Source organism: Epinephelus fuscoguttatus, linkage group LG7, assembly GCF_011397635.1.
Source record: "Epinephelus fuscoguttatus linkage group LG7, E.fuscoguttatus.final_Chr_v1".
NCBI classification, from domain to species: domain Eukaryota; kingdom Metazoa; phylum Chordata; class Actinopteri; order Perciformes; family Serranidae; genus Epinephelus; species Epinephelus fuscoguttatus.
The window spans coordinates 45180510-45208359 of record NC_064758.1 but is presented as its reverse complement, the minus strand read 5'-3'; the positions used below and the strand labels follow the sequence as shown (position 1 = coordinate 45208359).

Sequence of the window (27850 nt, the reverse complement as noted above, 5' to 3'; positions counted from 1 at the left end):
GGCTGTGACGTCACTCCCGGTGCGGTGAGTGTCTCCGTCAGGACGCACCGGAGGAGCGGAGCTGAGCGGAGCAGCAACATGGCTGCAGATTACTGGGAGCCAGAAAGCCCCGAGACTCTGTCAGACTGAACCGAGCCAAAGACAACCCGGGACAGACCGGGACAAACCCTCCCGGTGAGTAACACACGCCGCCGAGCTTCGTGTGTCACCGGGAAACCGTTTTATTCCGACGTGACGGAGCAGCAGCTTCACAGATAAAGCCGCTCCGCCTCCGCTGCTATTTATATCACACCGAGGACATTTACTGCAGCACATAGACGGGTCCCGTCCCGTCCTCCACACACCGATACACTAACATGTAGACGGAACACACTCAGGTTATAGACGGGACCAGAACCGGAGTGATTTGTGACGTGAGACAGGAGCGGAGCTGTCCGTCGGTCCGTCAGGTGTTAGCCTGTTACCTGTCTGTCACATCAACACCGACCTGCGGTCTGTACACAGGGTTTCAATGTGATGATGAGGCTCTGCAGGTGATGAGGTGTGACCTCACTGCTCGGTTCTGCCAACAAAACTTTATTTACATCCTGCTGACGACACACAAACACAAACATATTTATATTCTGTTGTGGTGTCTCGATTTGATTTAAACCTTTTGTTTCAGCACTGAAGGCCGAACCATCGTTAGACTGAGGAGTTGAGTTCATGCCCCGACACTTCATTAGGGACTGTTCGTTACTCATGAGGGGGAGGGGTGGTGCACAAAGGAGGGGGCATGTCAAGCGTTTCTTTAAGCACCGGGGAGGAATATACACATTTAAATGGACGTATTTTAGATTTATTTTACCACAGATTTGAAAATTCCTTCGGAAGGCCTTTAAAAAATTCTATAAAACCTTTAAAAAAAAAAAAAAATTCTAGAATACTTCTTGGCTATTTTTTTGCTATTACAGTTTTTTGGCTTTTTTTTGTTTCAAAATTTCTGTCATTTTTTTCTGTGGAAAAAAAGGCTTTTTTAATTTTGGCAATTTCTTTATCCTTAAAATTAATTGTTTCATGTAAAATGTCTGTCATTTCTATTCTTTATTTATTTATTTTTATTTTTTTGGTTTAAATTTTTCTGGCAATTTCCTCTGGCTTTTTTATTTTGTGCAATTTTTTTTGTCTGTAAATATTTTTTGGCACATTTTTTTTTTTTTAATTTTTTGGCAATTTTTACAGAAAAGATGTATGGAAGGCATGTTTGAATATTTTTGGTGATTTTTTTCTGTCTTCATTTTTGGCAATTTCTAAAGAAAACAAGGCAGGTTTTCCTTAAAAGTCGCCAAAATTACATCATTTATTGCAACGAGAAACTGTAAAAACAGAAATTATCATTGGATTTTCACATTTCCGATGCTCCATGGACACATCATGATGGAACACTTCGGAATGCTTCAGAAAAATAGTGATATTTTATTAAAATCACTTTATTCTATGTGTCATTAAAAAGTACAGAACAGTCCCTTAAAGGTGCAGTCTGTAGGCTCAGGCTTATGTAGCCTGTGTGCCAAACATGTAGGAGAACTATGATAGATGACGCAGGAAAGCAAATGTCCCTGTCAAGAGTCAGTGTTTGGTTTGTCCCTTCTGGGCTACTGTAGAAACAGCATTGCGATCTCTGTAGACAGTACCTTGCTAGATATGTAGATATAAAGGGCTCATTCTGAGGTAACTAAACACAACGATTTTTATTTTCAGGTGATTAAACACTAAAGAAAACATAGTTATGAATACTGTACTCCATGTCTGCTGATAGACGCCCCTGAATCCACACTGGAGCTTTAAAGAGCAGCAACATGACATCAGCTGTGATGTAATGGCCGACTCTGAGACCACACTGTCAAATTTAAGTCATTTATTTAAAATCGTCAAGATCAAAACCACATTTCAGTCCTTTCTGAAGTCAGAATTGAAATGGTGACATCACTTATATTTTGGTATCCTAGCCTTCATTTCCTGTGTCTACCTGTCCAGGTGTGGTCTCCAGGCTGGCTGCCCCGCCCCCCTCAGCGTCACGCCCTCCCCTGCCCCCCCGGCCCCCCCTCATGGAGAGGATGAGGAAGATCAAACGGCAGCTGTCACTCACTCTGGGGAGGGGAGGGGCCGGGGGAGGGGACAGGACGCTGAGTGACACCATCAACCAGGAAGTGACATCACACAGTGACTCAGGTAACACACACAGGCCCACCCTCAGCGCCCCCCGATCCCCCAGGTACTTAAAGGAGAAGTTCACTATGTTCAGTGTTGATGGTGTGTGTAGTTAGTTAGAGCTGAGTTTTCCTTCTTACACAGCCGTTACCTCAGTTCCTACATGTACCAGGATGCATTGCACCTGAGCTCCTGATGCTCAGCTGCCGAATACTTGCCAAACCTGCCCAGCACGTGGAGGTGGGCGTTTTAAACGCTGATCTGTTTACAAAAAGTAGAGGCGTCTGAAATAAATTACTGAACTGTTTGACAGGAGTGGCGACAACATGAATATAATAACACTGTAGTGTCATGAACAACAGACAGGCCTCATGGGCTGCGTCCACCAACGTGTTTCTTCTGAGGCCGGCGTATTTTCATACTTCCACACCGGTGAGAGTCGCGGCCGGAGGCTTTATGTTTTCAGGTTGTCTGTCCGTCCATACGTCCGTCCCATCCTTGTGAACAAGATATGTCAAGAATGCTTTCCCTTGAATTTCGTCAAATTTGGCACAAATGTCCACCTGGACTGAACAATTAACTGATTAGTTTAGGTTGTCAAAGGTCAAGGTCACTGTGACCACTGTTTGATGTTTCCACCACAGACAGTCCTCTTAAATGTGGGCGGGGTTGTTGTCACTCACTGCTCCGTCCAGCACTCGCTGTATTTCCTCATCAGCGGTGACACAGATGGAAGTCTGCACCTGGTTTATCGTCCACAGAACGAGGCTGCACGCCCACATTTTCACAACAAAATAGAACAGGCTGCAGTGAGAGTCTCTCTCCATGGGATATTTAAAAATAGCAGCTTTGTGCATTTAGTCCTTCTCAGGCAAGCTCAGGGCCCGTATTCACAAAGATTCTCAGAGTCCTCTCAGAGAGCTCCTAACTTAGCCTAAAAATTCCTCGCAAGGAATCTTAGCTTAAGAGTGATTCAGGAAGTTTCTGAGAGCAACTCTGAGCAAGGAGGGGACAGAAACTTTTATCTTAGTGAGGAGGTGTGGTTGACCCCGTTGCTAGATATGACGCAGTCTTCTAAAAGCTGTGATTGGCTGTTACAAAAAGAAAAAAAAAATGCGCTCCTAGTAATGAATGGACAGTGAAATGAACCGATCATAGAACTTAAGAAATAAGAAATGTGTAATCGTGAAAATAATGATGAAACTCAGCAAAATTAAATTAATTGTTACACAGCTTCAAAATGTTTGAACATACCTCATTCACATGCCGATTATTATATTGATTTGCTTATTGTTATGTTTACTCGCCCTGCTGGTAATTTTACTACTTAATCTATTTGATATTAATGGTGGGCGCAGACTCAGCTGTCAGCAATTACTGTGATTGCTGGTCAAAAGTGCTTTGATTTGGCAGAATGACCAAAACAACGAATGAAATGGAGAAAAAAAGAACGAGAAAGCCGAACTGGACAGAAGAGCAGTGCCTGCTGTTGGCACAGCTCATGGATGAGAACAACAGAGCTTTAAGAGGGAAATTCGGTCCCGGGATCACGGCACAAGGGAAGAGGCAGACTTGAGAGCGCATTGCCCGACAAATCAATGTGTCGTTCCCTCTCCTTTTACGCACAAGTGATGAGTGTGAGAAGCGCTGGTACGTGCTGCAATCCAAAGCGAGTGTTACTGCGTTACTACGCTGGGTGGGAAAAGTAAGCTCATCCCTGATGAGGTCAACCACAAACATTATCCCTGCACGATCAAGCCGGTAGTGTCTTATTAAATCACTGTCGTTCAATATACGGAGAATATCTCTCCTTCCTCTCTGTCTTTCCTCCATCTTCTCTGTTTAAGACACTCTTAGGCTTCTTAAAAGTCCTCCTCTCTCCTCTTAACAGTTTTTCACCTTCTCTTAAGGCCTAAGATGCTTTGTGAATAACTTTTATCTTACCAAGGGAAAATCTAAGATTTTTCTTAGAATGACATCACTAAGAGCTACTTTTAGTCTTAGGATTCTTTGTGAATACGGGCTCAGGGGTTTAGTGTTGCTGTAGCCCACAGGAAGTGAGGATTAGAATATATGACCTTCACATAATCCGCTCCAAATGAATCTATATTTTTAAAGTCATTACTAAAAGTGTGTGTCATATAAAAACTAAAGTGATGGTCAAAGTTGTCACAGTGAAATTTAAGGTGTGCTGATGGATTCACGTCATCAACTCATGCATTGAGTAACATTACAAGTTAACGTTCCACCTTAAAAGTTGCCGGCAGTCGGCCCAGTGAATGCTGCGTTAAAATTTAAACGTCACAGTGGTGACAGGGTGAAAAAAGTGACACCTGACTCCTCCCTCTGATCTGATTGGTTGGTTGAATTTATGATTTTGATTGGTCGTCTGTTGGAATGACCAATCGATCAGTTAATTGATCTGCTTCTCTGATCTTTGTTTCTCCCCCCCCCCCCCCAATCAACCAATCAACATCCTCCATCACACATTAACTCCTCCCACCCCTCCATGATCCCATCACCTCTACACCATCCCTCCATCATCCCTCCATCATCTGTCCACCATCCCACCATCATCCCCTGTCCATCACCTCTCCACTTTTTTTTCATCATCCCTCCATCATCTCTACATCACTCTTCTGTCATCGCTCCACCATGCCTCCATTACCTCTCCATCCCTCATTCCCCCTCCATCATCCCTCCATCAGAGGTGGTGTCTCTTCGTGGTTCCTCTGGAAGTTTGAAGGTTCGGGGTTCGTCTTCATCAGTTCAATCTCTCCTACAGTCGTACAGCAGCTCACTGAGGAAGCCTCGAGGCCTCGGACGCAGCCTGAGCTCCTACCTGAACCACACCACCAGACTGGGTACAAATACTGCAAATACATGTACAAATACTGCACCACCTGAACCACACCACTGCTTTTGAATCCAGAGTATCCTGTAGTACTCTGTGCTGTAGTACTGTGTAGTACTGCTGTCAGATTCTGTGTTCATGTTGTGTACGTGTATTTGTTTGTGTATTTTCAGAGATCGTCCATGAGGATGTGAAGATGAGTTCAGATGGAGAAAGTGATCCGGCTTCTTCGTCAGATGACGTTCAAAGTCCCGTCAGAGTGAGACTGAGAAACAAGAAGATCTCCTCTGAGGTACACACACACACACACACACACACACACTGATCTGTAAACACACATTTAGTGGGTGACATTTGTCTTTAACAGAGAAAGGACAATCAGATCTATGTCTCTGTCTCTGTCATGTTTCAGGACATCAACAAACGTCTCTCGTTACCGGCCGACATCCGTCTTCCAGACGATTACCTGGAGAAGTTTAATCTGATTGGTCCGGCCCTGTTTGAGCAGCCAATTAGCCGAAGGCTGCGCAGAGTGTCTCTGGTACGTCTTCCTGTTTGTATTGTATTCTATTATCAGAGTCTGGTGTCTTGATACAGGTTATATATGGACGGTCTGTCTCCCTGTCTGTCTCTGCAGTCAGAGATTGGTTTTGGGAAACTGGAGACGTACATCAAACTGGACAAACTGGGAGAGGTGAGGACTCATCTGTGTTAAAGTGAACAGACAGTTTGAATCAAACCCCCTCTACCTGTCTCTCTGTCTCACCTGTCCCTCTCTACCTGTCTTTCTGTCTCACCCGTCCCTCTCTACCCGTTTGTCTCACCTTTTTCTCTCCACCTGTCTCTCTGTAGGGGACATATGCTACAGTGTATAAAGGTCGCAGTAAACTGACTGATAACCTCGTGGCTCTGAAGGAAATACGACTGGAACATGAAGAAGGAGCTCCGTGTACTGCAATCAGAGAAGGTACTACAGTACTAATACTGTACTACAGAAGTAACACTACACTAATACTGTACTACAGAAGTAACACTACAGTATTAATACTGTACTACAGAGGTAACACTACACTAATACTGTACTACAGAAGTAACACTACAGTACTAATACTGTACTACAGAAGTAACACTACAGTACTAATACTGTACTACAGAGGTAACACTACAGTACTAATACTGTACTACAGAAGTAACACTACAGTACTAATACTGTACTACAGAGGTAACACTACACTAATACTGTACTACAGAAGTAACACTACAGTACTAATACTGTACTACAGAGGTAACACTACAGTACTAATACTGTACTACAGAAGTAACACTACAGTACTAATACTGTACTACAGAGGTAACACTACACTAATACTGTACTACAGAAGTAACACTACAGTACTAATACTGTACTACAGAGGTAACACTACACTAATACTGTACTACAGAAGTAACACTACAGTATTAATACTGTACTACAGAGGTAACACTACACTAATACTGTACTACAGAAGTAACACTACAGTACTAATACTGTACTACAGAGGTAACACTACACTAATACTGTACTACAGAAGTAACACTACAGTATTAATACTGTACTACAGAGGTAACACTACACTAATACTGTACTACAGAGGTAACACTACGCTAATACTGTACTACAGAAGTAACACTACAGTACTAATACTGTACTACAGAGGTAACACTACACTAATACTGTACTACAGAGGTAACACTACAGTACTAATACTGTACTACAGAGGTAACACTACACTAATACTGTACTACAGAGGTAACACTACGCTAATACTGTACTACAGAAGTAACACTACAGTACTAATACTGTACTACAGAGGTAACACTACACTAATACTGTACTACAGAGGTAACACTACACTAATACTGTACTACAGAAGTAACACTACAGTATTAATACTGTACTACAGAGGTAACACTACACTAATACTGTACTACAGAAGTAACACTACAGTACTAATACTGTACTACAGAGGTAACACTACACTAATACTGTACTACAGAAGTAACACTACAGTATTAATACTGTACTACAGAGGTAACACTACACTAATACTGTACTACAGAAGTAACACTACAGTACTAATACTGTACTACAGAGGTAACACTACACTAATACTGTACTACAGAAGTAACACTACAGTACTAATACTGTACTACAGAAGTAACACTACACTAATACTGTACTACAGAGGTAACACTACACTAATACTGTACTACAGAAGTAACACTACAGTATTAATACTGTACTACAGAGGTAACACTACACTAATACTGTACTACAGAGGTAACACTACACTAATACTGTACTACAGAAGTAACACTACAGTACTAATACTGTACTACAGAAGTAACACTACACTAATACTGTACTACAGAAGTAACACAACAGTATTAATACTGTACTACAGAGGTAACACTACACTAATACTGTACTACAGAAGTAACACTACAGTATTAATACTGTACTACAGAGGTAACACTACAGTATTAATACTGTACTACAGAGGTAATACTACACTAATACTGTACTACAGAAGTAACACTACAGTATTAATACTGTACTACAGAGGTAACACTACACTAATACTGTACTACAGAAGTAACACTACAGTATTAATACTGTACTACAGAGGTAACACTACAGTAATACTGTACTACAGAAGTAACACTACAGTATTAATACTGTACTACAGAGGTAACACTACACTAATACTGTACTACAGAAGTAACACTACAGTATTAATACTGTACTACAGAGGTAACACTACAGTAATACTGTACTACAGAAGTAACACTACAGTATTAATACTGTACTACAGAGGTAACACTACAGTAATACTGTACTACAGAAGTAACACTACAGTATTAATACTGTACTACAGAGGTAACACTACACTAATACTGTACTACAGAAGTAACACTACAGTACTACTACTGTACTACAGAGGTAACACTACGCTAATACTGTACTACAGAAGTAACACTACAGTACTAATACTGTACTACAGAGGTAACACTACGCTAATACTGTACTACAGAAGTAACACTACAGTACTAATACTGTACTACAGAGGTAACACTACACTAATACTGTACTACAGAAGTAACACTACACTAATACTGTACTACAGAAGTAACACTACACTAATACTGTACTACAGAGGTAACACTACACTAATACTGTACTACAGAAGTAACACTACAGTATTAATACTGTACTACAGAGGTAACACTACACTAATACTGTACTACAGAAGTAACACTACAGTACTAATACTGTACTACAGAAGTAACACTACAGTACTAATACTGTACTACAGAGGTAACACTACACTAATACTGTACTACAGAAGTAACACTACAGTACTAATACTGTACTACAGAAGTAACACTACACTAATACTGTACTACAGAAGTAACACTACAGTATTTATACTGTACTACAGAGGTAACACTACACTAATACTGTACTACAGAAGTAACACTATAGTACTAATACTGTACTACAGAAGTAACACTACACTAATACTGTACTACAGAAGTAACACTACAGTACTAATACTGTACTACAGAAGTAACACTACACTAATACTGTACTACAGAGGTAACACTACACTAATACTGTACTACAGAAGTAACACTACAGTACTAATACTGTACTACAGAAGTAACACTGCAGTATTAATACTGTACTACAGAGGTAACACTACACTAATACTGTACTACAGATGTAATACTACAGTATTAATACTGTACTACAGAGGTAACACTACAGTACAGTACAGTGTAGTGTGACACACACCTGCAGCATCCAGTCTGTTTACTCAAACTCAAAGTGTAAGAAAGAAATAATAAAACCCAGATTAAAAAAAAAATCAGGATACTGTAAATAAAAACAGAATGTAGTATTTTTACTGTCTTCCAGATTTCTGCAGACCCCAGCTTCAATGTGTGTGCTAATGTGTCTGCGCTACTGTGTGTGTATTATTATGTGTGTATTTTCCTTCAGTGTCTCTGCTGAAGGATCTGAAACATGCCAACATCGTCACGCTCCATGACATCATCCACACACAGAAGTCCCTCACGCTGGTGTTTGAGTATCTGGTGAGACACACACACACACACACACACACACACACACAGACATATCTTATTTGGTGTAATCAACCTATAATCATGTTTCTTGTGTGTTTTAGGACAAAGATCTGAAACAGTATCTGGACGACTGTGGAAACATTATCCATGTTCACAATGTCAAAGTGAGAAAACCTTTAATATACCTGTTTGTATGTATTCATACCACGTACCCACGCACGCACGTACACACACACACACACACACAGAACGGAAGTACAGAGAGTTGTTGACTAGAGGCGATACACCGTCTTATTGTGGTCACTTCCTGTGAATCAACAGCTTTTTACAACGTTACAGAATGGAGTGTTGACAGTAGCTGTTTGTTTCAACTCGTCTTGTCGTGAATTTTTGGTCTGAACTTGACTTAATCAAATTACTGTTATTTTGACAGCCCTGATATATGTATACTCACTCAATATATCACTGCACATTTGTCATGAAGTTAGTTGGTTATTTTATTTAGGGTGGACTCTAACCAGCAGCTCTCTGACCTGGATTTATTTGATAACCAGTGATTCTTTGAACTGGTTTGTGTCTCCTCAGCTCTTCCTGTTCCAGTTGCTTCGAGGTTTGTCGTATTGTCATCGGAGGAAAGTTCTCCACAGAGACCTGAAACCCCAAAATCTGCTGATCAACGAGCGAGGAGAACTAAAACTGGCTGACTTTGGTGAGTCAACGGCATCTGTATACCGCGGGTAACAGCAACACCAGAATCAGAATCAGCTTTCTTCAGCAAGTGCGTGTGTGCATACAAGGAATGTGACTCTGGTAGACTTGCTCTCAATGTACCAGAAATGACATAAGTACACAAATTTAGGCAAGAAGTGGAATATACAGAATATACATTATACAAAAAATATACAACTATACATCAAATATAAAAATATATAAAAAATTATCAAAAAATATTTATAAAAAACATATACGATACACAAGGATGCAGTGTTGTTTTGACCTGCCACTCTGTGACCGTTACGGAGTTCATCAGAGCGACAGTAATACCACAACCAGTCTACAGATGGACAGACAGACGGTGACAGCCTATTCCTGCTATGGACCAAAGTGTTTACAAAGTGAATGATGTAATGTTGTGATGTTAGTGAGGTGGGATGCCACTGCAATGATGTCACTCAGGCACTGTGTGTGTTCCAGGTCTGGCTCGAGCAAAGTCCATCCCGACAAAGACATACTCTAACGAGGTGGTGACGCTGTGGTACCGACCGCCGGACATCCTGCTGGGCAGCACCGACTACTCCACTCACATCGACATGTGGTCAGTACTGCAGTACTTTAAATGGGCCCGGTTCCTGACTACCCCCCGTCAGTTAAAATGTAGGCTGGTTGTCTCCGCTGAATATTAATGTTGGTCATTATTCTGTTATGCCATTAAAAAGCATCTCACCACTACAGTTCACTGAAGTAGCAGAACTAACTCTGTGAGCAGCTGGCAAACTTTGCTTCCCAGACTAAAAAACTTCTGAATCTCACATTATTTTATCCAGAGATTTTTCACAGATACAACTCTAACAACCTGTCTGTCTGCCTGTCTGTCTGCAGGGGTGTTGGTTGTATCTTCTATGAGATGGCGACAGGTCGACCTCTGTTTCCTGGTTCCACGGTAGAGGAGGAGCTCCACTTCATCTTCAAACTCCTGGGTGAGACCCAGTCAGCTTCAGTTATTTGGGTTCATGGAAAGTGTGTACTCAGTGTGTACTTGATGCGTTCAATGTATTCTTGTGTGTTTGAAGTATATTGTGTGTACTTAATGTGCAGGCACTCCCACAGAGCAGAGCTGGCCTGGGATCAGCTCTAATGACGAATTTGTGGCGTACAACTACCCTCAGTACAGAGCGGAGAGACTGAGTAACCACACCCCCAGGTACACATCTGCGCTACACAACTGTGCTACACAACTGTACTACACACTTACCAGGGGTGTAAATCATTAGTTTCATCATGATATGATATGAAATCTATTCTTTGGACAACAATACCATATTTGTCGATGTTACAGTGTCTGCCATGATATGATTTTTAATCTGTTGTGATTCAGGGACCTTCGATCGATATGAAACGACATCATCTGTCATCTGTTAAAAAAGAATCTGACAACTCTTTTTTGTTACTTTTGCCAATAAAAGACAAAAACACCACATAAATAATGTCAAATAATTACAACCACTTAAGAGCAGTGAAGTTTACTTTGAATTAACGTCACTAACACATATAAAACAAGCTAGTCTAGACTTTTTGTCACTCACGGTTGGTTCAAGTCGCTGTGTCTCCGACAGTTTGAGGTTTCATTTAGCCACTTGTTAGCAATAGCTTTCTCTAAGACACATAAAACGCTTCACAGTGAGGTATTTACTGACGTATTTTATGTTGTAGAACAACGTAGAAGTCTCTTTAGATTGTGTGAACCACAGACCTTATATGAGGCATCTCACCAAAAACCCACTGACTTCAAGATCAGGGAACCAATAGTGGTAAAATGCTAACTCACTTCCCGGTTTTAGGACTCATTCCTCAGGCGCTCTGCTTCAGTGCATGTTTTTTTCAGCCCAACACTGTTGAAACAGAGAAGCTAATGTTGCTGCAACACGTTAGCGGAGTGACACACCTGTCGAGGCAGGTACGTCGGGTTTTATCTCGTAACAACATTGTTTACATACGACATGTCCTCGGTCCTGCGTTTTCTCTGGAATCCAAAATATTTCCACCCTGCTGATTTATTAACAAGTTAATAACGTCATCCTCATCGTTTTACTCTTGGCTGCTGCTGTTTGACGATGACGCAGAATTTAAAAAAAGAAAAGAAAAAAAAGCATAACCTAAAGATGATGATGTGGATTGATGTTTTCACTCTGCATCAATGATACTGGATCATTGATCATTGAATTGATATACTGATCCAGATAGACGGCTCGTTCCTCCCCTACAAGCAGAGTATACAACTGTCCCGAGTACAGAGCAGAGAGACTGGACCTCAGGTTCAGTTTTGGTTTTTTTTTGTGTGTGTGTGTGTGTGTGTGTGTGTGTTTCAGGCTCAGCAGTGAAGGTGTGGACCTGTTGTCAAAGTTCCTGCAGGTCAGTGAACGTCTCACTGATTTAATTAAATATTAAACTGGACTAACTCTTGATATTAAAAACAGGGGTGTTATGGTGACTTCTGAATCTCATTAACTGTTTGTATTCAGTCACTTTTAGATCTGTGATTATGATGTAATGTTCATGTGGCAATACCACGACAGGATGTGACATCACAATGTCTGAAAAAAACACTAACATTGTTGTTTTCTACGATGACAATCGATAAAGTTTTTATTTCAACTTTAGTTTGAAGGGAAGAAGAGGATCTCATCAGCTGAGTCAATGAATCACCGTTACTTTAGTAACCTTGGAAACAGAGCGATGACACTTTCTGACAGTAAGTATAAACACAACCTTTGACCCCAGTTTTCAGTCTGTGATGTAACTGTGGACCATGACATCACAAAATCACTCTTAATGTCATTTCAGCAACGTCCATCTTCAGTCTGCCAGAGATCCAGCTGGAGAAAGAAACGATCAGACCAACAACAGTCACACCCGATCCAGGTAACACACACACACACAGAGTTATTTTATGACGACCTGTTCCCAGAACCGCAACGTGCAATACCTCACTGGCCCCGCCCCCTGCACGTATGACCAATTAGTTGTGCAACCCAACCAATCTCGCCAACGCAAAATCAGTGACCTGACAATCCTGTACTCAAGATGTGCTGTTCATATAACTGGGTTGCGCAGCATGTTGTGAGTGATTATCTTCATACATGTAAAACTAATAAATTTTAAACAAAGGTGAATTTTATAAAGATTTTAAATAATGTCGTTTGATGTTTTAGGGGTTGTGTTGTGTTTTGCTTATGGTGCTGTTGTGTGCTGGTGTTATGTGCGATACATGAGAGGCTGATGTGTGATACTGTTACGTGTAGTATGTGATTTTAGTTTTTTTTTTATGGTGTATGCTTTTCATTTCTTCTGGACTATTACTGTGAGGCAGCAATACTGCAGCTCCTGAGTTCAAGACCAGTTTTCCTACAGGGACAATAAAGTATATCACATTATATCATAATCAGGAAATACAATTTAAATTATTATGTTTTTGCTTATTGTCATAATATGAACTATGAAGGAGCACATCTCCACAGGTAGCGTGCCTGTTACGGATTAAAGCTGAAAACACACTGGCATTGCCTGGTCAAGTGCCGCACCTAGCACACATCACGTCACGTCAACAGACGATCACACAAAGTTTTTATTACTTTAAGTGACAGATCTGTACTTCCTCCAGCTCTACGTTAGCTTAAACTCATGTGTGGACAGCCTCTAATTAAACCTGATTTCTCACCTGAACAGTCGATCTCCAGAGCTGTGGCTCAACAGGAAGTATCTTTTTGGCCATTGTCTTCATAATGACAGGACTGCGAGGTGTTTAGCTCGGGATATTTCTCAACCTCAACAGCAACAGCTACAGAGTTCTCTTTGCATCCATAGTGAAGAGAGGAGTCGAGCTGCCAGTCAGGTAGAACTGAAGAAGCCTCTTGGATGAGAGGTGAAACATCTTCAGTTGCCTATGATGTGACACACAGAATGGTCACTTCTGGCTCCAAAAATCCAAGATGGCAACGGCCGAAATGCCAGACTCAAGGCTTTAGAACTGTAGTCCACAAACCAGTGGGTGGTGTCACGGTACCTACGTCCATTATTAAATACCTCTTGCACTCCACCCCCATTTTGTAGCAAAAACGCCTAAAATGACATACCCAAATTAAAATGACTGTAGCTTCTGAACCGCTCTGACTACATGCATGCATGAGGTCTTGCCAGAAAGAAAACTCCCTGAAGTTTCTTGTGAAAGTGTCAGAAACACTCTAGGTGATACAGAGACAGAGTAATGGGCCTCTGAAGTCAGTAAAAAACTTAAGATTTTGCCTAAAATAAAATAAAAAATGTGTTTCAGGATGAATAACTGTCTGTGGCTTCATCTGAGCAGGTAAATGACACTGTGGGGCTGTAGGCACACTATCAATGAACACTTGTTTCAAATTTGAAGAAGACTGCTCAAAGTATGACCATTCTACAGTGTTTTTTCCATGAAAAGATCCAGGCGGAGCTCCAAATGACAAGTCGGTCACTCTGCTTCAAAACAGTACTGTCAGTGATCAAACAACACTCAGCCAGCTTCAAACATTGTACCTTATTGAAATCAGGTGTGATTATGATAGCTGATGTTGTTTATGACACAGAAACACTATAAAATATCACCAAATAAAGCCATATGAAACATGAAAGTTATGATCCCACTTTCTAGACGGTGTATCTCAGCCAAAAATAGTGGTAGGAGTGAGACTCTTACCTTTTATAAAACAGCTAAGTCCCTGCTAACAGCTCCACATAAGATCGTGAGTAATCCTTTAACTTTTCCCTTCGAAAAACGGCATGACATGACTTGTCACCACTCATCGTGATTTTGGACTTTGTGTGTTTAGGCTGCTCTGGTGCCAAATACATAATAAATAAAAGAAAAACAATGTTATTTTTTAAAAATCGAGAGCTTCCTGAATCCGGCAATACCAAACATCACATGGTTTGATGACGTAGTGCGCCTGGGAGATACCATTTAACAGAGGAGGAGGGGAGCGAGGAGTTAGAGAGGTCAAATACAGTCTAAGGCAGAGACACATCTCTCGTAGTGAGGCTCAGAAATAAATTTACATTATTATTATTAAACATTGTTCAAACGTCATCACTGTTTATTCAAAGTGACAATCAAAATCAAAAACAAATCAAATCAGAATCAAAAACTTTTTTTTCTGTCTAGCGAACAGTCCAGGCAAGAGGCGGAGTCTGCTGTTCTGACGTCATTGGGAGGCGGAGTCTGGTCCTCTGACATCACTTGGAGACAGAGTCTGCTCCTCTGACATCACCAGGGAGGCAGAGTCTGCTCCTCTGACATCACCGGGGAGGCGGAGTCTGCTGCTTTGATATCACCAGGGGGTGGAGTCTGCACCTCTGACATCACCAGGTAGGAGGAGCGTGCTCCTCTGACATCATCAGGGAGGTGGAGTCTGCTTTTTTTTCTTCTTCTTCTCTCCGGAGGAGTAAAACAAGAACAGGAAGTAAAATGATAAGAAGAAAACAAACTGAGCCCTGAAATGATTGTTTATCAGACAGACAGACAGACAGATGCAATAATGAATCACAGCATGCTGTTACTAACGGCAACAGATTCACCTCAGTACGTGAACAGATGAATGAGTTAAAGCTTATTGAACAGACACATGTAAACATGTAAGACACGGAAACACCTGAGTACAGGTATCACCTGAGTGACATCATTGATGACATCACAGAAACAGAGGGACGATTTTACAGGCTGATGTGTTTGGGTTGTCGTTGTTCGGGACTAAACTGACACGTTTTTTTATATTCTATCCGTTTACAGAAAAACAGAAACTGAACAGGAACATCTTGTTTGTTAACGAATATAACTTGTCATTGATTCAGACTGCACTGAATTAAAACTTTATTTGATTCAGTTTGAAGCAGATCTGAAACCTCAAACAGCTGAAAGCCATCAGATGAACAGAGTTCATCATCAGTTCAGACAGACTGATCTCCACCTGTTTTATACTCTGAATATAAACTGGAGGTGACCGCAGGAACAGCTGATGAGGAGCTGATGAAGAACGAAAGGTCTTCGTAATCTGTTTGGCGCTGCTGTTTGTGTTTCTGCCACAGTAGAGTGTTAGATTTACAGTATTACATTTACACTTTAATGTTATTAATTATAAAGATACTGAAACTCTTTAACAGCCTGCAGGAGAAGCCATGTTAGTTTCTGCAGAAGAGACATTTTGACTGTTTTATTCTGAAAGTGTGAAATTGGTTTCTGCTGTTCTGCATGTGTGTGTGTGTGTGTGTGTGCGTCGTACACTCAGACTGTATACTGGTAATATATATATACTGATACTGTACAAACACTACAGTGATGCTGTAAATATATATAGTTATACTGTAAGTCTGCAGGAAACAGCTGTGAACTGTTTCCTCTCTATGTGCCGTTTCTCACAGAGAAGTTATTTATTTTAGGATTATTTGTGGGCTTTAAATCGCCTTGATTAGACAGAACAGCTGAAGATAGACAGGACAGAGGACAGACAGGGCAACAAAGGGTCACAAGTCAGAACTGAACCTGGTCCACTGCGAAGGACTCAGCCGGCATGGGGGTGCACGCTCTGCCAGGTGAGCTACTAGGGAGCCCCAGAGAGTTTTATTTTTACAGATTTTATTGTTTTTTATTTGACTGAAGGTCAATAAGTAGGTTTTCTAACTGAGACTGTCGGAAATCAGGGGAGGACCACGTGATGTCACCAGAGACTTGTGACATCACCGCCCCCTCCCTGAACCACATGACATGTTAGAGGACAGTTGAGGGCTCCAACTGACCAGCCAACACCAAGTGAACACTAAGTCAACAACCATCACTAAGGTACACTTAACCAACACTAAGTCAACAGCCAACACTAAACCCACACTAAGCCAACACTAAGCCAACAGCCAACACTAAGTCAACACTAAGTCAACACTCAGCCAACACTAAGTCAACACTAAGTCAACACTAAGTCAACAACCATCACTAAGGTACACTTAACCAACACTAAGTCAACACTAAGTCAACAACCATCACTAAGGTACACTTAACCAACACTAAGTCAACAGCCAACACTAAACCCACACTAAGCCAACACTAAGCCAACAGCCAACACTAAGTCAACACTAAGTCAACACTCAGCCAACACTAAGTCAACACTAAGTCAGCACTCAGCCAACACTAAGTTAACACTAAGTCAGCACTCAGCCAACACTAAGTCAACACTAAGTCAACACTAAGTCAACACTCAGCCAACACTAAGTCAACACTAAGTCAACACTAAGTCAACACTAAGTCAACACTCAGCCAACACTAAGTCAACACTAAGTCAACACTCAGCCAACACTAAGTCAACACTAAGTCAACACTCAGCCAACACTAAGTCAACACTAAGTCAACACTCAGCCAACACTAAGTCAACACTAAGTTAACACTCAGCCAACACTAAGTCAACACTAAGTCAACACTCAGCCAACACTAAGTCAACACTAAGTCAACACTCAGCCAACACTAAGTCAACACTAAGTCAGCACTCAGCCAACACTAAGTCAACACTAAGTCAACACTCAGCCAACACTAAGTTAACACTCAGCCAACACTCAGCCAACACTAAGTCAACACTAAGTCAACACTCAGCCAACACTAAGTCAACACTAAGTCAACACTCAGCCAACACTAAGTCAACACTCAGCCAACACTAAGTCAACACTCAGCCAACACTAAGTCAACACTAAGTCAACACTCAGCCAACACTAAGTCAACACTCAGCCAACACTAAGTTAACACTCAGCCAACACTAAGTCAACACTCAGCCAACACTAAGTCAACACTCAGCCAACACTAAGTCAACACTAAGTCAGCACTCAGCCAACACTAAGTCAACCTCAGCCAACACTCAGCCAACACTAAGTTAACACTCAGCCAACACTAAGTCAACACTAAGTTAACACTCAGCCAACACTAAGTCAACACTAAGTCAACACTAAGTCAACACTCAGCCAACACTCAGCCAACACTAAGTCAACACTAAGTCAACACTCAGCCAACACTAAGTCAACACTAAGTCAACACTCAGCCAACACTAAGTCAACACTAAGTCAACACTCAGCCAACACTCAGCCAACACTAAGTCAACACTCAGCCAACACTAAGTCAACACTCAGCCAACACTAAGTTAACACTCAGCCAACACTAAGTCAACACTAAGTCAACACTCAGCCAACACTCAGCCAACACTCAGCCAACACTAAGTCAACACTAAGTCAACACTAAGTCAACACTCAGCCAACACTCAGCCAACACTCAGCCAACACTAAGTCAACACTCAGCCAACACTCAGACAACACTAAGTCAACACTCAGCCAACACTAAGTCAACACTCAGCCAACACTAAGTTAACACTCAGCCAACACTCAGCCAACACTCAGCCAACACTAAGTCAACACTCAGCCAACACTCAGCCAACACTAAGTCAACACTAAGTCAACACTCAGCCAACACTCAGCCAACACTAAGTCAACACTCAGCCAACACTCAGCCAACACTAAGTCAACACTCAGCCAACACTCAGCCAACACTAAGTTAACACTAAGTCAACACTCAGCCAACACTAAGTCAACACTAAGTCAACACTCAGCCAACACTAAGTCAACACTAAGTCAACACTCAGCCAACACTAAGTCAACACTCAGCCAACACTAAGTCAACACTAAGTCAACACTCAGCCAACACTAAGTCAACACTCAGCCAACACTAAGTTAACACTCAGCCAACACTCAGCCAACACTCAGCCAACACTAAGTCAACACTCAGCCAACACTCAGCCAACACTAAGTCAACACTAAGTCAACACTCAGCCAACACTAAGTCAACACTCAGCCAACACTCAGCCAACACTAAGTCAACACTCAGCCAACACTAAGTCAACACTAAGTCAACACTAAGTCAACACTCAGCCAACACTAAGTCAACACTCAGCCAACACTCAGCCAACACTAAGTCAACACTAAGTCAACACTCAGCCAACACTCAGCCAACACTCAGCCAACACTAAGTCAACACTCAGCCAACACTCAGCCAACACTCAGCCAACACTAAGTCAACACTCAGCCAACACTCAGCCAACACTAAGTCAACACTAAGTCAACACTCAGCCAACACTCAGCCAACACTAAGTCAACACTCAGCCAACACTCAGCCAACACTAAGTCAACACTAAGTCAACACTCAGCCAACACTCAGCCAACACTAAGTCAACACTAAGTCAACACTAAGTTAACACTAAGTCAACACTAAGTCAACACTCAGTCAACACATAGTTGTCAAAGAAAACTCTAAATGGATTCTCATGAGCCTCATGAATAAGGTTTAACCCTGACCTGGTCAGAGTCCAGGTGTTAGTGGGCGGAGTTTATCTGAGGTCGGGGCGGAGCTTTGCCTGCAGTTTGTAAATGTCAGATAAGATTCTTGTTAAAATTGTCGTCCCTTCAGACAGAGTGATTTCTTTTAAAATGTTTATCCAGGATTGTTTCAGGTTTAGGATTGTTAATATATTTTAAACAATCTGATGTTGTTGCTTACGTGAATTTTTATTTTTTAGCTGTGAAGAAATATTAGCAATAGAGAAATATTGATCAGAAGACAATAACAATTGATCAGAATGTTAACAAGGAGTCTTTAACCTGCTGTAAAAATGACACATATGTACACGTGTGTTTGTGAGGTTAGAAGATACAGCGCCCATATAAAGAATGCTCCTCCATCATTTTTTATTAATTATCAGTGGATTCATTTGATGCTGATCAGCAGAACTCTTTAATGTCAAACTGATAATACAAAATAATTGATTGCAGACGTGTTCAGCTTCACATGTATCCAGGTCAGAGAACCAATCAGAGATAATACAAGAACATTTCCAGTGTTTATCTGCCAGGGTACAGGAACTAGTGTATGTCAGAACATCTCTGTAATCAGTTCTGTTGTGTTGAATATATTGAAGTTGTTCAGATGAATGTGTGGAGGAAGTTGGACTTCAAATATTTTTCTGTGTTTTAGTTCCGTCAAAGTGACGAATTCTCTTTGAAGGCAGAAAATCAGAGATGACTGGAGCTTCTGACTTCACAGGGTGCTTTTCATTATGCTAGCTTATGCTTCCTCGCCTCCTCTCTCCTCCCGTGACCTGGAAATCGTTCCCCTCCGCCATGATGGAGGATCTTCCAATCTCTTAAATGCACATCAAGGAGATGAGGAGAGAGGAGGCTTCTGGAGGAGCTCAGAATGAGGAAACATCGGTGTATCCTACATAGAAGTCTTTTATCAAGTAGCGTGACAACAGAGGCCCTCAGTGGGTCACGTCAAGTTGTGTTTTGTGTTCCATGAGGTATAATGCTGCACCCCCATATGACTCCTTATTGACAGTTTATTCTCAGAGCACCCACTTTGTGCAAAGCAGTGGTTCCCAACTGGTGGGTCACAGTCCAAAAGTGGATCGTGGGTCCATTCTGAATGGACCAAATGTTACTCGAGAATATGAATGGAACATTTACATTTAAAAAACGTCCAAATGGATCTGCTGATAGGAGCACCGTTCTCTGCAGGTTCTGCAGGAAGGAATTTTCGTACCATCAGAGAACTTAAGACTTATGGCCATCGAGCGTGGCTGAGCAGAAAACTTCCAGTTTAGCGCTCTGCTTACCTGAATTGGGATAAAATAATTTAATTTTGCAGCTCTTTTAGATTTTCAAATGTTATCAGACTAAATGGACTGAATCCTGATAGTGGAACGAGTCAATATATTGGGGTTGAGATGCTCAAAAAATGACATCACATAACAGATGCAGGTAATCACCATACCACTGTTTCGCCACTACCAAAACTGGCTTTAAAGCCTGGCGCACTTCCTGGGGGCCTGCTTCCTTCCCTCCTCTGCTTGCATTGCCTGCAGGCGGGATTAAGACACGGGGAGACATATTAGCATGATGAAAAGTACCCAGACTGTTTTCTGTGAATGACATGTGTTGAAGGAAGTGATGTCATGAAGGTGGAGTGAAAGCAAAGCTTCAGTTAGCCACGTTAGTGCTGAGTTAATGATGAATGACTGTTGAATGTAACTACAAACTGTTGATGGGGGCAGCAGTGTACAGTCATAACGTGTACAGTTATTGATTATTGCAGTTTGAATGTGCAGTGTGGTGTTGTTCCTCAGCTGCTGTTTGACCGTCTCATCGGACGTCTGATTCATCTGGATCTTTGTTTTCAGGAACATGAACTGATGTGAAACAGCTGAACTGAGATCAGAGTGATCCAGATCACGCAGTGAACGTGACACAGGAGCGGCTCGATGAAAACTAGACCCCTCACAGGCAAACACACAACACCTGCTTTCTGATGGTCAGAGACACTAAAGAGTTAAAACCAGCAGTTAATAAATATCCACAGTGGGACACCTTCAGTTTATACAGGCAGCTGTCACAGAAATCACTTCCTTATCTGTTACACTGACTTATTATTGTCCATTAGAGTCAAATTATAAAAACAGAAACTGAGTCTCTGACCTCAGATCATCTAACAGCTGATTCTTCACGATTCTTAAATCAGAGTCCTGCACGGGTCCATTTTTAAAAACCTACACCTGCCCATACCAGTAAAGCTCAGAACCAGAGCCAACCCATTACCTGTCATTACATCTCAGTCAAAGCCGAACCCATTCACACTTTCCCTGCCAGAGTATTATTTGTAAGTTTCCAGCCCGTCATGGAGATCTCGTTTTGTTCCACCTAACTCGTGAACTCCAGGTAGGCTGCCACCTCATCCTCAGGCTGCAAAGTTTTATGGCTGGAGTCCTCCATGTCGGTGACCAATGTGATCACGGGGTCAAAGGTTACACTTGTGTCACTTGTGTCACAATAAAAGGAACTGTCAGAATATTACACATATACTGCACATCTTTTTACTTTGTTTTATTCTGGAAAATAGAAAACATATTTTTGTTCACACCCGCCTGGAGTTCATTTTTACCCGTGAATTTACATTTACACACATTTTTTACCTGTTACATAGCTTTCTGAGGGTAGGGTACCCGACCCAGTGCCGGACTCTGTCATAAATCATGTAATATCTTACCACACGCAGTTAGAGTCACTGTGAAGAAATAAGGTAAACCCAAAATGTCACAGAGTGAATTCAGATTCTGAAAAGAAACAGACCGTCTATTTTTCTGCCGTCAGATATTTGTCTTGTTTCGATTAAATCAAACTTTAACGAGCTGCAGGGTGAGACGGGTTTGTTTGTAGTGCACATGGATCCAGATGCTGTTTTCTCTGCTTCCGCAAAAATGAACTGACATGCTTTGTTTTGGTCGACACCATACCAAAGTTATCTGCAATATACTGCACTGCATGATGGGATTCTTACAGATAACTCCTATGCTGTTTATTTTTTTGAATATTCTTCCATCTGCCAAGAAAGCACTGCAAAGTATCTGATGCTATAACTGATCTGCATACTTGAAATATCAGTCCAAGTATGGAAAATAAAGTATATCCTGTTATTGTGTACAATTATGTTTACATGTATTCTGGATATATTTACAGTACATAAATATACATTAAAACTCTTTATTTATTATCAGTGTTGGCTGTTTGTTTTTGTGTTTGCCCGGACCTCTGACCCCTGCGCCGTGACTGCTGAGAGCTCCAACACTTTTCTAACTTCAGAGACATTAACTCTTTTCACACAGAGATCTGTGAAGTCCTCTCTTTATGCTGCCTTTACATTTTTACACAGAACCAAACAACGGCAGCATCATTTCCCTCCAGTGTGTGATTTTACACAGCATGTTCGCATCGCAGAACCAAAGGAGGCTTGACATTTAAAAGGCCCAGATGCACCAAACCGACTCCAGAGAACTGTCGACGATAAACGCCCCCCTGCTGCGTCACCTGATGTCGCCGTGTCTCAACCAAAAAAGTACCATACAAACACACCAGTGTTAATTTTGTAATGAAAACTGCTGAATTTTTTTTTGTCAGCGACCTTTTTTCCTTGACAAAAAATTAAACAATTACGAACAAAAAATAGATCTTAATAATAGAAACTAAGATGAAATCTATGTTTCATTTTCATCGACGAGACGTGATGAAAACGTTGGTGGTGGAGAACGGCCGTGCTCGTGATGATCTTCAAATGCAGCATAAACAGGCTGGTAAACTCCAGTAAATAGTCTGCACCAGGATGTTTCAGTAGCCAGCAAAAACTCTTATGATCCAGGTGCTTCGGTTGGTTTTAGAGTTGACTAATTTGCAGGATGATGCTATGAACTGATTGACTGTCTTGACTGTCACGTTCAGAAAATGAGAGTTCCCTAAATAAGTACACAGGCCTTTACAAAAACATAGTTCAAATCAACGGGGTATTAAAAGATTACCCCAAAACACGGCGGTTAAAGACTGTAACCCTGTGGCATCTTCCATGCTCCACACTCATTTGAGCACACCTGCTTTCAATTAAACGATTCCCGAGATATCAGGTCAGGTGGTGCAGTCAAGAAAACAAAAAAAACAATAGGAACTTCGGACATGCTAGAAATGACTCTTAACAGTCAGTAATCAGTAATTAGTTCATGTAAAGGTGTGTGGAAGTGTGTGTGTGGAAAACAAAGCAGAAGAACCCAGAGCTGTCCTCAGGCCCAGGTGTAGCTCAGTTAGCCATAGACCCTCCTCTCAGCTCAACACAACAGACGAGAACCTGCAGGAGAGCCTTCTAGAGGATGCAAGGAGGAGCGTCAGAGTTTCCTTTTGTAATGTCTTATTTTTTTAATGGACGTCTGTGTGTGGATCATACATTTTTATTTACTTTGTAAATGTCAAGTTAAAGGAGCAATTAGCGAAATCCATCATTTCTAGATTGAAGGAATTAACAAGCCGGTCCGGCTTCGCGTTGATGTACGTTCAAGCTAGCAAACAATGTTCTTTCTTCATAATGGAGGATATAGAGGAATCAAATTCACAGATAGTGTCTGGGCCTTTACTCAGCACAGCTGCTGAGGCTACCAGCTGCATCTCAAACACACACCCTCATTTATCATTTTGTTTTTAGTTTAATCCGCTTCTGTTTGTCCTGTTAAATTAAATGCATTGCGCCATCATTTCAAACTCAACACTTCCTGTTTCTGTTTCAAATTAAAAGCTCCTTATAGTTTCAGCTGAGAGAATCCCTTCAATTTCTAAAAAGGCTTTTATTGTGAAATATTTGCAGGAACTTCCTGTGGAGGATTCAGTGACTTTTTAACAGTATTACAGTAACAGTTCAGCTGGGACATGAACAGTCACAGTGACTGAAATAATGAAAATAATAAAAATAAGACAAGAATAATCTGATGACATCGCATGTTGTGAAAGACAACCAGTGATGATTGGTCATGAACCAACCTGTAGTCTGTCATGTCTGTCGGCCAAGTCACAGCAAGATTTTATGACTCCACAATCAGCTAATCTGACATAGTGACTGTTGGAACAGACAAAAAAGGTGTGTAGTCTGAACCCGGCGTCACTACCAACATCTGAAACACTTTTCATTTTCCTTTGGATTAATATCATCCCTGTCATCGCATGAAACACACATTTTGGCATTAATAATAAACTCAATATTAAAAGTGTTTTTGCTTTAAACCAGGTTTCATGTTTTTCCCTTTGATCAGCCAACAGATATTCATGCACGCATTTTGCGTCATCACAGAACTCAGCTGGTCATCAAGAGCATTCAGTAGCTGTGTTTTATCATTTTTTAATATTAAACCTTGCACTGCTGTCAGCCTCCTCACAGGTCTCAGTGGAGCCGCACTGCCTGCATCATCTGTATTGACGCCCCTGGCTCGCACACCAGTCCCGCTACTTAACTCCGACATCGCCTCGCGCATCTCCATGATAAACAACAAACAAACAAACAGTCAATGTAAAGTCATTTGTCCACCCGCTTCCGTAACCAATGCATGCATGTGTGCACACAGTTTCAACAGCCGTTAAACAGTGCAGGCTCCACATACCTCCGTGCGTCAGGCGCCGTGCACTGACCCGGTGGTCCGACGCTCCACAGCCGCACCGTCGCTCCTGCTCCCCTCCTCCAATCACCTCCCTCCGGCAGCTCTCCTCGTTGTCCCGCTGCGCTCCAAACGTGCCTGAGTTTCCCAACGCAGTTCCAAAGAGCGGGTTTCTGACTAATAACGTGGGAGCTGAGTCCACACTCAGATCTTTAACCCGCCTGACCTGGCCGACGCGCTCGCTTCAGTTGGTGCCACATCTTCTCTTCTGTTGGCTTCAGGAAACGACCTGCAGTCACCATATTTATTCACCCCAGCACCCTGGGGCCCAGTGAATGTGCATTTCTTCATTTTCATCCAAAAACCCAACACACAACTTTCAGCATGTCCATGTTCCGCGCCACAGCGTCAAAATCCATTTCCGGGGTCAAACACCTGACACGTGGCAACAAGGTCCTTTATTCACATAGCCCAAGTACTAGCACAGCGCCACCCGGTGTACACACATGGTAAATACAAATAATGTCTGGTAAGTGAAAGAACATCAGTGTCTCACATTGTAGTGGGTAGTGCCTCCAATCCCACTCTACCGTTTTGCACTTACAGGAAGTGACACGTTTTTTTTTTAACCGCCTCTTCTTCATCGTCTTCTTTGTAAACGGCAACTTGCAAACAGACGGTGGAGCATCATCACCAACATTTGACCGCTATCTCCACCACACATAAACCAAACTTACGTCTCAACATCAGTGCTGATTAAAATGTGCCGCCATAGCTAGAAGCAATTTAGCTAGTAAGCTAGCGTTAGCACTCGCAGTATTGTTTGTGTTACCAAATCATTACAGACCCAACAAACATCACTGATGGCTTCTATTCGACAACAGTTTTGGTGCTTAGTGCAAAAAACATGTAGAACTAACAGGCGCCTTGTTGTCGCCAGCCGCCATGAGATGAGACGGTCACAAAGATGGTGACCGTTGAAGGAGAGAGGTGTCCGTCATTCCACACTCACCTTTTGAACCGTTTTGAGTGCTCCAGTAGTGCACTGCCTTTTCCCATCCGACACATTCTCACTCCAGCCTCATCACATATCACCATTTGGTCATGGACTTCTCATACCCAGATACGGTGTGCAAGGTGCCCTTGTTGCGTTTATAGACACAGCCTACTGTGTTTTCCCCTGAAGACAATCCAAAACCAGCCTGCGGTATCTGCATTATTTATGGTCTCGAGTTTGTACCAATCCATGTCCTAGATATTTAACAGGGTCAGTGAAAACTTTGACCGCTTGTGACGCTACAAGAAAAGTCAAAGGATCAACAACCTCAGAGCTCAACAGCTGTGGTACCAACGTCTTGTACTGTTGCTTCCAGATTCTGCATGCAGTAATCTGTTTAAAGAGACTGGACTGAATCCTTTACAGGACGCCACCCAGAGCAACACTTTCTCACTGCGACCTCGTCACATGTCCACGTTTGGTCATGGACTTTCCACGTCCACATATGACGTCCAAGGTACCCTGGGTGTGTTGGTTGTTGATGTTCTGGGACGCCGTGTCAACTTCAGCCTGTTACATGCATTGTCTGTTTTCAAAATACACTTCGTTTTCACAGGAAATGTACAGTTTGCATACAGTCTCTTTCAAAATAAAAGCACTATGTTGGTACAACACCACAAATGAAAATTATTTTTTCCAGGGTTTGGCTTCATATTCTTACTGAAAGTGAACACCGGCCTCCTGGGTGAAAGTCGGTGGTTGTTGGACGCATCCAACACCCCTCCTGCCCACCCTACCCAGACTTCCGCTGCTTTAACTTTTGATGTTGTCCCACCGTGTTTCTCCCTGACGCTGATGCGTATCATGCCGTGTGAAAGAACGTTTTGTTTGTCGGTGTCTGATGCCAGAAGTCACCGACCAAGCGCTGGATTTGGATGACTTTGGAGGTGACTATTGAGTGTGAACACACTTAGCGCACTTGCGCATTGAAAATATGAAGTGTTTAATACAGAAGGATGCGATTTGAGACACACTGAGTATTTGGCTCTTAGAGTGTCTGACTGTTCCTCTCCCAGGACAGGACCTCTCGACCTTTAGAGTGCACATTTCATGATTTATTTTTAATTTGTTTACTTCCAAATTTGTGACCGTTTCAGTAAGGAAACTTGTCCTGAAGCATGTTATTTGCATGTTGTCAGCTCTCATAGATCAGATGTGTCTGCGGTGGGAGCAAGAAAATAAACATGGGAACAAGGTCCTTTGTTCTGGGTTGGTGTATATTTATTCAAATAAACACATTTCCCTTTTAAATGGTGCCACATTTGTAAGGAACATGCATTTGTGGGATGAGCAGCAGAGCTGAGTATGTGGGCTGTGCACATTAAAAATTTGCCAAATCTTTTCTGCCAGGCCCCCCAAGCTACCCCACCCCACCCAAGTAATGAACAGTCCCTAACCAATATCAATTCCTGTTGAACAACAACTTCGACGTGATGACGTAAGGACATGTTGCCTTCACGTGCTGTCAGAGATAATGAAACTTTATGAAAACAAGTCGATCACGGAGGCCGTCTGTTCTTTAACATCATACTGAAGCTTCAGTAAGGTGGAAAGAGTTCAATATTAAAAACTTTAATAAGAAGGATTACAAAATAAATATTCATTCATTTATTTTCTGTGGTTACAGGGTCACAGGGGAGCCTATCCCAGCTGACATTGGACGAGAGGTGGTACACACCTGGACAGGTCACCAGACTATCACAGGGCTGACACATAGAGACAGACAACCATTCACACTCACATTCACACCTACGGACAATTTAGAGTCACCAATTAACCTGCATGTCTTTGGACTGTGGGAGGAAGCTGGAGCACCTGGAGGAAACCCACGCTGACACAGGG

At 41.9% G+C, this 27850-nt stretch overlaps 1 protein-coding gene across 2 annotated transcripts; it reads left to right on the top strand.

The window, feature by feature from the left end:
• Positions 1-20: 20 nt before the first annotated feature.
• On the top strand, positions 21-27755 carry cdk16 (cyclin-dependent kinase 16). 2 transcript variants are annotated; one of them, XR_007449615.1, is made up of 18 exons: positions 21-174; positions 2017-2211; positions 4899-5054; positions 5218-5336; positions 5457-5585; positions 5682-5738; positions 5897-6011; positions 9090-9184; positions 9277-9339; positions 9761-9884; positions 10370-10490; positions 10775-10872; positions 10991-11096; positions 12262-12304; positions 12554-12644; positions 12737-12814; positions 15084-15287; positions 27636-27755. XR_007449615.1 is itself a non-coding variant. In XM_049580284.1 (17 exons), exons 2-17 carry the CDS (start codon positions 2088-2090, stop codon positions 15119-15121), a joined length of 1557 nt encoding a protein of 518 aa, XP_049436241.1. In that variant the 5' UTR covers positions 21-174; positions 2017-2087; the 3' UTR covers positions 15122-16648. The 2 variants fall into 2 exon arrangements, 1 of the variants encoding a protein (XP_049436241.1); XM_049580284.1 differs by lacking the exon at positions 27636-27755 and having other exon boundaries at positions 15084-16648.
• Positions 27756-27850: the final 95 nt, after the last annotated feature.

What these genes read in the sequence shown, in the direction of transcription:
- cdk16 (XM_049580284.1), top strand. Translation starts at nt 2,088, where the DNA reads ATGGAGAGGATGAGGAAGATCAAACGGCAGCTGTCACTCACTCTGGGG. An exon ending in GAACCACACCACCAGACTGG is followed by an intron (nt 5,055 to 5,217) that starts GTACAAATACTG and finishes GTGTATTTTCAG; the next exon opens with AGATCGTCCATGAGGATGTG. An exon ending in CTGAGTAACCACACCCCCAG is followed by an intron (nt 11,097 to 12,261) that starts GTACACATCTGC and finishes TGTGTGTTTCAG; the next exon opens with GCTCAGCAGTGAAGGTGTGG.